Consider the following 14,665-nt stretch of genomic DNA (forward strand, 5'->3'; position numbering starts at 1 on the left):
GCAGTAAAATCCCTAGACTTCACGGAATTTCAGGAATACTTGTGCGACCATTGCAGTGAAACTGACAACATTTCTATCAACTGTCATCCTATCTCCAACCTTCAAACAAATTCTAAAACCAACCTATAGTTCATGTGTACAGTAATACTTTCTGTAAATGTAAGAATCTATGAACACATTCATAACATATTATAATACATTCATAAAGCATGATAGACATGGCTATAAATATTTACAGAAAGGCATAACACATTATAGCCATGTTTATTATGCATTATGAATGCTTTATGAAGCTTTCATTTACAGTATAATGCACTTTAGATACTATGGCTATGATAATGCATTACAAAGCACGCTTAATCCTCATACCGACCATTATAATGCATTATGAAGGTAATTTCAGGAATACTTGCCCGACGAAGAAAGGGATGGGAATGGGGTGGTGGCTCTGAGGCTAGGGATCTGTACCAGTAATTGGTAGTTGTTGGTTCAAATCCCGTGAATGCCCAGAGTCATTATGCCCCATTTGGTCCTTGAGCAATGCCCTTAACCTGCAGTTGCTTCATCCTGGGTATGACGTTAATCTACATCCAGCCCTATAAGGAGGTTCTCCAACTTAGAGGGAATAACTTGGGGGTTTGTGGCAGGATTGGTACTCCAGCCACCAGAAAAGAATCACTTTGAACTACTGCATTTGGACTAGTGAGGTGGTGAGGTATATCACCTGCCACATGGCTGCACTTAGGTTCTCATCCCTGAGGTGGTTTGTCGTGTGGTGGATGTGGTAACACACTGTAATCATTGCATGCTCCTTACCGCTCTCTCTCTGAAGGTATCTATAGTCTGTTATAGATGACAGCAGTAACACTTTACTTAAGGCCATATTTTTACAAATTTTTAAACGCATTCATAATGCATTATAATATATTACTAAAGCATTATAAACATGCCCTGCGGTGTGTTGGCAACTGCCCAAGTTTGGTTTCCGCCTGCGCCCATTGTTCCTGGGATAGGCTCCAGTCCCCCCTGTGACCCCAGTTGGGATTAAAATGGATGGATGGATGGATGGATGGATGGATTGATTATAAACATGGTATAAATATTTATAAAAATATAACCATGTTTATTGTGCATTATGAGTGCCTAATGAAGTTCTCATCTATAATGCACTACAAATAGCTTCATAATGCAGTACAAAGCATCCTTAATGACCATTACAATGCATTATGAAGGTATCTATAGTGCATGAATGTGTGTAAAATTTGCATGTTTTCTCCAAGTTGCCATGTGCAAAAACATGCTGAGGTTAATTGGAGTTGCCATGTTGCCTGTACTGTAGGTGTGAAGAGTGCCCTGCAATGGGTTTGCGCCCCATCCTCGGTTGTTCCCTGCCTTGCACCAATAGGCTCTGAACCCCTCTCAACTATAATGCCTTATGACTGTCAGTAGAAGATGATGTAATGCTTTATCAATTCTCATACTGACTGTTGTAATGCATTATAGATGATAGCTTCAGGTAAAGTATTACCACATGTATCTTTTATAAAGCTTAAGAAAGCACCACAAAATAAATATATATCATACAAAAATGAGAAGATATTAGTCCCAGGTGTGGCTATTGCTAAAAATCGATTTATATCTTCTAACTGCATATACTGGTCAGAGTCCTGTGGGGATGCCTGGTGCTGGTCCCAGGCTGGGAAGCATCCATAGCAGACCAGATATACTATTGGCACTTTAGAGGCACCCATTAGCCCAACTGCATGGCTTCAGACTGCGAGGAAACTCGTGTGACGTGGGGAAAACATGCAAACTCCACAGACACAGTGGGGAGCAGGATCTCAGCCCACTCCCCTGAAGATAATTTCTTTTTTGTAATTTATTTATTTTTTTGTCATTTTTGAAAATTCTTGCATGCTTTTTTCAGTTTTCCTCCATTTAAAAATTTGTCGAACAAAAATCCTCGCTAAATTGCGAAAACGTTCTTTTCCCTTTTGTATAGTTCTTGTTGAACGTATATAATGTCCTCCAAATAGGTGCCGTTATATCGGCTCTTATACCTCTTGCCTTCGGCCAACCGTGGCTGAGAGCCAGATCGCCGTGTTTGTCTTGAATACAGAGACAGTTCTTTGCTATTTCCTCCCCTATTGCTTTCCCATACACATCGCCACATTCAGTCCATGCTCGATAAAGGACAGGAACGAAACATTCAGTCCCATTCCTGCAGCCCTCCGTGGTTCTTTGTGTGAGCTGAACCGCTATCTTTCGCTTAAAGATCGACAGCTTTCGTTAAGTGTGACTGCCGGTGTTTGGGCCAGCCTTGTGTGCCTGTTGATGTGCAGTTTGCATAGCAAAGGACGCGTGTTTGGACAAAAGGGGCCTCGTTTAAGAAACTGCTTAAACTGACCATTCATCAACTGGCTCTGATAATCATCATCTGTATGGCCGTCTTTCACGTTTTCTGCAAATAAAGAGATTGTTTCCTGGGATAGGTAACCTGTTGTTTATTTATACGTGTCATTTATCTAATTGTTTCTTAAAGGGGGAAGATTAGGAAGACAATGCCATTTGTTATCAAGTTACTGCTCTTGTCAGCAGATCCCGGTTCACTTTATGGGATGCATGTTTTTTTTGTCTCCTTGTCTTGTTTTGTATAACTAATTTGGAAAAATTGAAAAACGTGTTAATTTGATGATAACAATTAGCATACCAGCAAGTTTAGGTTAATGTGCCAAAATCTTTGTGATAATTACAGCTACCGTAGAGTGACAGACAAAGGAGAAGGTGCATCGGTGTCATAGACTTTATTTTGATTGGGGTGATACAGACCTTAACATCCGAACTCACTGATGTGATGTAGCCGTGGATCTGTGAGGTAAAAACATCGACAGACATGTGTGAAGGTGAAAGGCTGCGAATCACATGAGCATCTGTGTCAACTTCAGTTATGATGAGTTGGCAGTTTTCTCTGTGGTCAAAATGGTGTATAGAATAACTCTGCAAGTCTCTTTCATACTCAGAAATGCACATTTGCGAGTCCAGCATCCCCTTTAATAAATCGATTATGGTTTTATTGGTGAACAGTGAAGCACAATATCATGCTTTTTTTGCTAAAAGGCAAGGCCATTGCTAATCTTCACCCTAGCATGCGGTGTCTGGTTTTCCACAGTTCGCTTGGCGTGACACGGCTGTCATCTGCGATGCCATGCTCCGGACACTCACCCCGCCTGAACCTGGCCAATGATTTGCAGCATAGTTGAGGACAAACCCTGACTTGACCAACACGACCCTCTGCTGTTTTACAAACAGCCTGTGTATTTGTAGGCCTCACGTTTTGGCCTTGCTTCCTGTTCAATGCTACCATTTTTAATATAAAACAAGCTTTACCTGAGCTGACGGCATTTCTAGGATCTTAAGACATCAGAGGCTTTTCTCAGAGACCTAATCTGTCCTTGGGTTCTCAGTCTCAGAGCATGGAGGTTGAAACATCTGAGCTAAACAAATCATTCAGGGTTCGCGCAGATTCATTCAGTTCTTAGCCCCAGGCTGATGATGCATCCGACTTGAGCTTTCATTGGTAATGTCCACAGTACAAGCAATAGCTACCTTGACGTTTGCTTTGCTTTCAGTCCCTTTTGCCTCACTCCGGGAGTTTTGTTACTTAGTACTTCCACTTTTTAACACAAACCATCTTAAAAAAAGTACTCCTCCACAGAAACCGAGTGATTGATCAGCATTAAGTAAGTCCAGCGGGGTGCAAACGAATGCCCCGGCAGTCTGTCAGAAGAGAGTCCCCCCCATTGTTAATAACCCCTATTCTGCATATTATGCAATGTGTCCTCTAGGGGACCCACCCCAGGGGGGGTGATGTTTGCGATGCACGAGGTCCTCTCCACACTGAACCCCGCTGGCATTGTTACGCAAACTGCCCAGGTCAAGGATATGCAAATGAGATCAAACAGACAGGAGTGTCGCCAAACGGCAGTAAAACAGTCCTATTCAGAGTGCGTTTGAAAAGGCCCACTTTCTGCTGGGCGCTTCAGCAGCCTTGCGGTGAATGTATTCCGGCTGAATAAATATCATTTTCAAGAGTTCTACCCCCCAGGGGAATAGCTCTTCTCCTTCCCAGGAACTGTGGGAACCACTGTATTCTCCTTAATGTTAATAATCTAAAGTGTTCAAAAACAGTAATTCTTAAGTTTTTCTGTCTTTGTGTGTTGATTTAAAATACAAGTTTCCTAGGAAGTCCCAGATGTCTCTGTCCATCCTCCGCTTAACTCGGAGAGACTCACGTCTAAGGTAGTGTGCCTTTATATAAGTGAGGGAACTGACTAGCAGAGTTGGGTAATCCAGGTACAAAGAGTAAAAATCCAGACCGGGATTTTGTTTCAACCAACCAGTTGAACATAAAGAGTCACAGAGTACTCAACTGGATGGTTGAAACAAAATCCCGGTCTACCCTCTGGACCTGAATTACCCAACTCTGCTGACTAGACACATTTAAATATGCAAGCAAATCGAACTACATATTTGTTACTTGCAGGTAGCCTTGAAACATTTATTCTGGCCCTTTGATCTGGTAAAATTTCTGTGGCCGTTGGTGGTTAATTCTGAAGCAGTAGGCTTCAGACACATTGGTTTTTAACAATTCATACATCAGTGAATGTTGAATATTTCTGTGGTACGGTTGTTACACTCCCACAACTGTAGGGGGCACTGATTAAACCAAATGGTCTGTATAAATGAATGGTGTTTTCTCAGTGTTTAACACTGTCACTTAGCACCTCTGTGGTGTTGAAGTTTGCATGCTGTCCCCATGTCACATGGGATTCATCCATGTACATTGGGTTTGTCCCATAAAGGAAAGACATACAGATTGCTGAATTAAATTGCTCAGAATCTGAGCATGGGTATGTGCCCTGTGATGGGCTGGCATCCTGTCTAGGGCGTCCAAGCCTTGTGCCACCTGAGATAGGCTCTAAGCCCACAACCCAATACTGGATCAGTGGCTGGATGGATTTAGTTTGGACTAAATTAATCGTCCTTAAATATAAAGCCTCATAAATTAATCAAAAGTAAGCCGAATTAGTTTTTATTTTTACTACAGCCAATTAATCTTAACTGAATCAGAAATGTTGATTTAAGGTTGGTATCCATTCATTTGAAATGCAAAAGTACTAGCAACATCAAGCAGTATTGCTGGATCCATTTTATGATCCTGGTATTAAATGATTCTGAGTACTTTTTCCTCAGTATACTGTATTCCCCCCTGTGTACATATAAAATCCTGTAATAAAAACAAGCTATCAGATATGCATCGATAAAACCAAATGAATCTTTCTTTACCTTTCTGGTTTCCCAAAAAGAACTTCTTCTTTATTCCACTACAGTTGTAAAGTGACAGGCTATGGGCGGGATTATGGGATATATTAAAAGAAAGAATCTGTGAAAGGAAGGTGTCTGTGGGGGTGTGGCAGACGGTTCAATCAGCCACCCTCCCTTGGTAAAATTCCACAAGCAGGGAGGTGCAGGGAGGCAGGTAGTGGACCAGGTGGTCTCAAGTGGCAGGGGGGGTTGTGTTGCCTCATGCCTGCAGGTGAGAGAGCCTGAGGTGGTTCTTAGGCACAGGATATGACAGTGCTTTAACGCCACCATCAGAGGGCGCCCCCTACTGATAATAACTGAGCCATGTCTCCGGTGACCCGCCACCGTGGGGGACGCGTGCAGGAATGGACCCGGGTCCGGGCCGAAGCTTATCTCAGATATGACCCCGCCCACAGCCCCTACCCCACATGTCAGTTTTGGGTGCAATAAATGGGCAGGAATCATGATCGGAGTGAACGGAAGTGACAGTGCAGACAGCTGTGTGGACAGGCGTGGGGACAGCATGCGGACAGGTGCGGGGACAACCATGTGGACAGGCGTAGGGACAGCCGTGCGGACAGGCACGGGGACAGGCACAGGGACAGCCATGCGGACAGGCACGGGGACAGCCATGCGGACAGGCACGGGGACAGGCACAGGGACAGCCATGCGGACAGGCACAGGGACAGGTGCGAGGACAGCCATGCGGACAGGCACGGGGACAGCCGTGCGGACAGGCACGGGGACAGGCACAGGGACAGGCACAGGGACAGCCATGCGGACAGGCACGGGGACAGGCACAGGGACAGGCGCGAGGACAGCCATGCGGACAGGCACGGGGACAGCCATGCGGACAGGCACGGGGACAGGCACAGGGACAGGCACAGGGACAGCCATGCGGACAGGCACGGGGACAGGCACAGGGACAGGCACAGGGACAGCCATGCGGACAGGCACGGGGACAGGCACAGGGACAGCCATGCGGACAGGCACGGGGACAGGCACAGGGACAGCCATGCGGACAGCCATGCGGACAGGCACGGGGACAGCCATGCGGACAGGCACGGGGACAGGCACAGGGACAGCCATGCGGACAGGCACGGGGACAGCCATGCGGACAGGCACGGGGACAGCCATGCGGACAGGCACGGGGACAGGGACAGGCACGGGGACAGCCATGCGGACAGGCACGGGGACAGCCATGCGGACAGGCACGGGGACAGGCACGGGGACAGGCACAGGGACAGCCATGCGGACAGGCACGGGGACAGGCACAGGGACAGGCGCGAGGACAGCCATGCGGACAGGCACGGGGACAGCCATGCGGACAGGCACGGGGACAGGCACAGGGACAGGCACAGGGACAGCCATGCGGACAGGCACGGGGACAGCCATGTGGACAGGCACGGGGACAGCCATGCGGACAGGCATGGGGACAGGTACAGGGACAGGCACAGGGACAGCCATGCGGACAGGCACGGGGACAGCCATGCGGACAGGCACGGGGACAGGCACAGGGACAGGCACAGGGACAGCCATGCGGACAGGCACGGGGACAGGCACGGGGACAGGCACAGGGACAGCCATGCGGACAGGCACGGGGACAGGCACAGGGACAGCCATGCGGACAGGCACGGGGACAGCCATGCGGACAGGCATGGGAACAGGCACAGGGACAGCCATGCGGACAGGCACGGGGACAGCCATGCGGACAGGCACGGGGACAGCCATGCGGACAGGCACTGGGACAGCCGTGGGGACAGGTGTGCAGACAGGTGCAGGGACGGGTGTGCAGACAGGCATGGGGATAGGAGGGGGGACAGGTGTGACCGTCCCTGACTGTGTGGCCCCTTTGATGTCTAAGTGTTAACATGTGCCACCGGGATCCGTCGCCTCAATTCTCATTTCAGAGAAAAGTGCAGAATTTAAAGCCATGTCAAGCAGACTGGTTAGTAAACAACAACCACATCTTTTACATGACTTGGGTTAACCTTAGCAGGGTTACTCATATAGATTAATTGAAGACTAACCTTGTAAAAGTTGTTTCCAGGAGAAATACGAACAGTAGCTGAGGATTGAACCACACTTAAATGATGATGCATTAATTGTGCAGAAAATCGCCCTTTTTGCTTTGGAATCGCCTTGGAAGCTGTGTGAAGACATAGTCATTTAATATGTAGTTTTTTACAGAGCCCACCGATACAGGACTGGTTTGTAAAAATCAGTTTTATTATAGTTTGGCATTCAGTCATTCATAGGATGTGAGGGTGGTGTCAGGCCTTAGTGACACAAAGCACCGGAGGGTTTTTTCTGAACACCAAAGATGAGTCTTCATGTGTGGCAGTGGGTCTGTCCATTGCTGTTCGTCTGTCGCCCTGTTGCTGGGTTTGGGGACAGGGCTTTTTTTGTAGCCCTCATCAATACCGGCACATCCACCCGACTTCCACCCGTCGGCAGAGGAACAGAGGGGCACTTGTTCTCCCTCCGTTGATTTTCCCTCCCGGAGGAGCTGGCGTTGGCCGGGCAGGAGCCCAGGGCTCTGTGTAAGTTAGACGAGGCAGTAACCTTTAATTAGCTAGCTTCGTTATCTATCGCACTTTATTTCCCGGTCTGGCTGTGGAAAGTTCAGCGCCCTTCTCGGCGGACAGCTAAGCCCGCTAACTTCCGAATACCACTTTTCGTTGTTTTCCGTAAGAGGCTTATACCACATGACCCACCGTTTTCAGAGGATTCCCAAAAAAAAAAAAAAAACCCAAAAAACTGGGGGCGTGGAGATCCGCAGTCACGGAGGCACGGGGGCTTTGTTTGTGTGTTTATAGCTCGTCAGCAAAATAAATAAAATGGGGAGGGTGTCTGTCAGGAGCTGAGTCAGAAGGGATGCAGGGGTTTGGCAGCCTTTACACCGGTAATTATTCTTTCTGCATGCCAGCAGATTCTTCTTATTTACTCTGCCACACTCGCGCGTGTCCATTAAGTGCGTGTGAGTAAACGCTTGGCATATCCTCCTGTCAGGACCGCGAACGTTGAACGTTTCACTACATCCCGTGATAAGGCACACATGCCGTTTCCACCGAGGGTACCTTCACCTCTAACCCCTCCTCTCCTCTTTCTGTGTTGGGGGGGGGTGCCGCAGATGGTGCAGGGATTGGGGGGGTAAAAGACAGAAGCGTGATTGGGGAGCCGCTGGCTTTGGCGGGCAGGCCAGTGGGAGGGTCTTTTTGTGATGAAATGTTGCATAAATAATGCTTGGGGGGGGGGGCGTAAGTTCTCTGTTGCCATGGAGACCTTTGTGGCTGGCGGAGGTCCTCTTCTCCACTCGGTGAGGGCGGTCAGTGTGGGGCTCACAGCACTCCTAATGAGTACAGGGAGTTTTCTCTTCCCTTTTTTTAGTAAGACCCTCTGGACCATGGGATGGTAAACTGGAAGAAACTGGACTGTACTTTCCCAGTGCCTTGTTTGGAGTATGATGCGTGTGCAGGTACAGTAAATGGTCAGGATCATATCCTACCTTCAAACAGGTGTCTTTCTTTTCGGATGGAGTTAGACTTTTTTTAGGCACCGTTTAGCGGTTTGTATTAGAAGCCCAAACTTGCTGTCACATCTATAATCTGTAGACTAAGATGTAGAGGTGGTGAGCATCCTCTCTGCTCTACACGGCGCAGCTCAGGATCTTCCGGAATCATCTGTGTGACCGACGACAGGACAATGGCCAGATTTCATGAGGTATGACTTGAGGGTGGGGAGGGGGGAGGGGGATCACATCACAAAGTTTTGCTGACCGGACAGCTTTTTATGTCTGCAGAGTTTGTAGTGGAGGGCGGGGAGGGCGATGGGTACACGGTTCTGTGGAGAGGCACCCGGGATGGGGCGAGAAGAGATCGATACCCACTGCATGTCGGTACGGGCCACACAGTCCTGAGCTGAGTGCTCTGCATCGATCTGTCTCAGGCTGCCCGTTATTAAACCAAGTACGCCATGACGAAATGCCAGGCCTTGGCCTGAATGGATTCCTCATTCCTCATTCCTTGACTCGAGCCTCGCTTGTCTGGGTTATAGTTCAGCGCTTTGGAAGAGAGATTCAGGCTTGCGGGACCAGCCGGCGCGCGGGTTGGGTGCCTGGTTGCCCAGCAACCGGCTCACAATCCTGCAGAAGTGAGATTGTGTCGTTAACGGTATCCGGGTCCAGGGTATGTGGTCCCCGTCCCAAAGGGGAACACCACGCCTTCTTCTGAACTGAGGGCCAGGTTACCCCAGCAAGGACCGTCGCTCCCCTAGGGGTAAGCGTTGTCATTTCAGTCACGTCATATTGCGAGCAGTTAACTTTAAATGACTGGTATTGTGTGCCGTATAGGCCTGTATCTATGCACAGATCAGCTCTAAGTGGCTTCTGCTTGGCAGTCCTCTCTAAGCTCATATAAATGGCAAATTGCTTTGTGTAGCGAGTAAAATCAGAATTATTGCCTGCCTAGTGTCCTTTAATTGCCATCACAAGTTGATTTGTTAAACATTTCATTGGATATATTACTGTTGACCTGGAATTTAAGGTCGATTATGTTTTCATACCTAACATTGATATGGGGCTTTTAGGTTTTTAACCTCGTTTGGGCATCTGATGCTTCAAGTTTTTTCTTGTTAAGTCTTAACTTAATCTTAATATCTTAATACTGTGCATCTATGGATTTCCCAAACATCGACTTCGGTTTCACATGCATTGTCGGTCCATTATGAAAATGATAATTCTAACATGAAATAAACAGCAAGTGTATTTTACTTTTGGTTTTCTTTAATTTCCAGAACTCATTTAGAAGGGGTCACTTCAACATTTTCGATTAGTTATTAAGGGTGACAAGACCTTAGGAGAATCGTTAGCCGCTATTTGCTGCCCTAAACGCAGAATATGAATCTCGTCATTAACCTTAAATCCATAATTTATAGACTGTCTGGAATAAAGATAAAACATGCATATGAATCTGACTGTGCTGTTAAATTAAATATGAAGTGTCGAACACATACTAATTTCAGTCGTACATAGGAATCTCAATACTTACATAGTCTTATGAATAATATATGTCATTGTTGCATTGTTAAACTTGCATGGTAACAACTAACTCCATACAGATTATGAACTTCCTAATAGAAATATACGTGTACATAAAATGATGTTTGCCGTATCAGATCAGGATGAAGCATAAAGCATGTGATCAGCGTAGGTTCTACATCATTTCAGCCGGGGGGCAGACTGGGGCCAGTTGTTCTGTGGAAGTTACATTTTACAGTTTTTACAAATATGTAACTGAATTCTTGTTTGGACTGTCTTGCTTCCACAAGCTTGATTATTTTTTTCTGCAGTTAACTTTGCTTTTCACCAACTGATGCAACTCAACCACCCGCCGTACCCACGTTAAGAGTTCGCCAAGAAAATGTGCTCGTTTGTGTTTAGCCTGTTACGAAATTTTTTGCCCACATATATAAATCTATCCATCCATCCATTTTCCAAACCTCTTATCCTACTGGGTCGCGGGGGGTCCGGAGCCTATCCCGGAAGCAATGGGCACGAGGCAGGGAACAACTCTGGATGAGGGGCCAGCCCATCACAGGGCACACTCACACACCGTTCACCCACACATGCACACCTACGGGCAATTTAGTAACTCCAATTAGCCTCAGCACATTTTTGGACTGTGGGGGGAAACCGGAGTACCCAGAGGAAACCCCATGACGACATGGGGAGAACATGCAAACTCCACACACATGCGACCCAGGCGGAGACTCAAACCCTGGTCCCAGAGGTGTGAGGCAACAGTGCTAACCACTGCACCACCATGCCACCCTACATATATAAATAATAATTGTAATAATAAAACATTTATTTCAGACCCAAGTATCATACATTTTTAGCGGGGCTGGGGGAGGCGGATGCATTTTGTCATGGGGGGACTGCCCCCCCCCCCCACCCAGAACTGCCCCTGCATGTAATAATCTTGTACCATACAAAACTTTGCATTAATGTCAAACATGAGTTTTTTAAAACTTCAAGATCTAAATAGCATATAAGGAAAATAATCTATTTCATGTGCAAATAAAAAAGTACGATGCGCTGGTGCTCTCCCCATCCGCGCCCCCACCCCCTGCAGTCCTGCCTAGAGGGGCTCCACCCCCTGTGCCGTGGAGTCCCACCTATCTTAGCTCCGCCTCAGGCAACCCCACATATCTTAGCCACGCCCCCTCCAGTCCAACGCAGGTTATTTCCGCCCTTAGTTGGCCTGCCTGTTTTAGCCCCGCCCACACTCCCCTGCTGATCATTGCCAATTCCTCTCCACAGGAGCTGCAGTTCGAGCGACTGACCCGTGAGCTGGAGGCGGAGCGGCACATCGTGGCGAGCCAGCTGGAGCGATGTAAGCTGGGCTCCGACGCCGGTGGCAGCATGAGCAGCATCAGGTACGTGCCCCCTCCCCCAGCCCCACTGCCCCCTGCACTCTCCCCCCCGCCTCCTTCAGTTTCCCCTGGCGACCAAAGCTAACAATTCTTTACAAAGTATGACTTTTTCCAGCCCCAAAGGCTTAAATAACCACTTCAGGCCGCAGAGAGCAAAGGTGTATATTAGCGGAACCTTTGGGAACCTGCGTTCGCATTTCTGGCACTGTCACTAAAGACACTTGGAAACCTATAGAATCTTCTTGTGAATTCCATAATAAATTAGCCTGAAGTTAGGAGATAGTTCCTTCACATTAGGGACAGCTGAGTTGGTCGCTAAAGGTTCGGCGGCCCGTTCGGCCCTCCTAGTCTTCCCCCCGTGAGCGAGTGAATGCACGGCTACTGGCTCGTAAGTAATGCCTGTTTGTGTCCTCAAGTAGAATGAAGAGCATGTCAGAAAGGCTCAGGGATGGGCCACAGATCATCCTGGGGAGCTTAAGTGCGCCGGGAACAGGACTATGGCCAGGGAGACTGTTTCCCTATAGCGGGGGGGGGAAGCTGTTAAATGGAGGGCCGGTGTGGGTCTTTGGGATTTGGGATGACCTCTCAATCAGCCAGTAGTACAGCAGCGGCTCTCAACTCCAGTTCTGGGCACACAGTGTTATTAGCCATCCCTAAAACTCACACCCACACCTCTCCATGGATCAGGTTCCCTAGCCCTGCCCAATAGGAATGAGTTTGTGGGCAGTCTTGTCCAGGAGGGTGGGGAGGCGCGGGGGGTGGGGGGGGGCAGGGGTTGGCTGCTGGAAGATGTCCTGAAGCTTCTGGTGCCACCAGACCAGGGGTCACCAACCAGGATGCCCCCAAGGGCCACATGAGTCGCCCGCGGACCTGTTCTAAAAATAGCACAACTCGCCAGTGAGCAGCGTCTAAACTTGAATTTTATCCTGCTGCTATTCTTCTTTAATCACATTTGCATTTATATAGACTTGAAAATGACAATAACTAAAAAAAAGGCATTTAAAACATATTTATTATACAAGTTTAGATGAGTTTAGGATGGTGTTTCAAAATGGTAGCCCTTCGTATGGCTCAGTACCCGTGAAGTAGCTCTCAGTTTCAAAAAGGTTGGTGACCCCTGCACCAGAGGCTCTGTCTTGGCATGGGAGGAGCTGGTCTGCCGGTGTTTCAGCAGGGAGGCGAATTAAACTCCCCAGAGGACAGCACCTGTGTTCTAGCTCGCACAAGTGACTGGCACCGGCTGAGGGAAACGAAACCGGCTCAGTGCTGCCCCCGGGGGCCACTCCGGGCATTGCGGGCCCTGTCCATTTAGGCTTTGACAGTGACAGCTAAAAGGAAGGTTCGAAGATTCGTTTTCAAAAAGTTAATTATGTTTCGCATTTACTTGGCTGACTTTGGGATGAAAAAAAGTTCAGGCCACCCCCCTTTCCCCCACATGAGGCCAGGAGGGGGTCACGGAGCACAAATGTCCAAATGCATGTAAATGACTTTATAAAAGGACAGGCTTGGAGCTGAGACAGTGGGCGCCTATTCAGGCTGCCTCTGAGTGACAGCTTTCATTGGACTGAAAGATATGCTGTCCATGACCAATGAGCTGTATTTTGTGCCTTGAGACACGATAAACACGACTAACTCGGGGATGCAAAAGCTGCATTCAGCTGTTTAACTTGATAGGTAGCTGAGAAATATTGGAAGGTAGGTTTGTTTTAAGCATGCAGATGGTTTTAATGAGTTTAGAAGTAACTAGGAGCCACATGAACACTGAGGGTTAAGATACGGCAACTGTGAGCGGAAGGTTGTGGGTTCAAGTCCCAGGAGGACTTTGTGATGACAGAGGTGACACTTTGTGAGTGGTGAGACAGAGAGTTGACATGGGGCTTTGTGAAGGGTGCGATACAGAGGTGACACAGGATTTTGTGTGGGTGAGGTACGGCAGTAACACGGGGCTCCAAACAAATGAAGGGAAGCAGAACCCGAGTGATTCACAGGAACCACGGCAGGACGTGCTTTATTTCCACACTTACTGGTCCTCCATAATTTATTATCCGAATGCAGCACAGCCAATGGGGAGTGAGGCTTTTTCATGACCCGTGAACCTTCTGTATGATATAAACTGTCCGTGTAAAGTTTTACTTTGTGAAATAAAAGCGGACAGGAGGACTTTCAGATCGTTTCTCGCAGTTTTCCGGTCATAAATCATTTGCTGAGCCTTCCTACAGCATCCGCCATTCCTGTAAACTTCGCCGGTGCCTTGCAGATGTGCCTCACATACTAATTTGCAGTGTAGCACAAGCAGACGCAGCTGCGGAGCGATTCGACGGCGGGAGCCTTCGCTGAGAACGTAAACTGTCTACAGGCGGAATCTCTCTCTCTCACACTGAAGAGTTTATTTGGTGTCGCGAAAGCGGCAGGATCTGCACTGTCATTCCAGGTAGCACCAAAAGCACTTTCAGGGGGCAAATAACAGAAGGGTTAGAGTTAGAGTGCATGCAGAAGATGGAATATTAATAGGGCAGCCAGATGGCTGACCAGGGCTTGTGCTGACTGGATGTTTGCAAGATGGGATCTGCTGTTTGTGGTGTCCTTCCCTGTTGTTTCTGTGCTTAACCCAACCTTGTCTTCTCTCAAGATTAGCCCCGTCCCTTTAGTCTGTGATTTAACCCCACCTTTTCTCCACCCTTTCCCTCTGTGCTTAACTCTGCCTTGTCTCCACCCAAGATTAGCTCCACCCCTTTTCCTCCCATGTTTAACCCTGCCATGTCTCCACCCATGCCTAACCCCACCTACATGCTCATCCTAACCCGACCGCATCCATTCGCTGATCTGTCACTCATGTTCGATCTGCTCCATCATGAAGCCGTCAGTG

General features: G+C 48.0%; 1 protein-coding gene across 4 annotated transcripts in view; it reads left to right on the plus strand.

Annotated features, from left to right (window-relative positions):
- Nucleotides 1–14,665, plus strand: part of LOC125708726 (catenin delta-2-like) — a 260,750-nt gene that overhangs the window by 71,492 nt on the left and 174,593 nt on the right. For 2 of the 4 annotated variants that reach the window (XM_048976476.1, XM_048976477.1), the window contains exon 3: nucleotides 11,687–11,802. In XM_048976476.1, the coding sequence (XP_048832433.1) occupies nucleotides 11,687–11,802 (116 nt within the window). Of the gene's footprint in view, nucleotides 1–8,708; nucleotides 8,843–8,978; nucleotides 9,088–11,686; nucleotides 11,803–14,665 lie in introns of those variants that run through there. The other 2 variants (XM_048976479.1, XM_048976478.1) reach the window with 2 other exon arrangements.

Source organism: Brienomyrus brachyistius, chromosome 15 (assembly GCF_023856365.1).
Source record: "Brienomyrus brachyistius isolate T26 chromosome 15, BBRACH_0.4, whole genome shotgun sequence".
Taxonomy (NCBI): Eukaryota; Metazoa; Chordata; class Actinopteri; order Osteoglossiformes; family Mormyridae; genus Brienomyrus; species Brienomyrus brachyistius.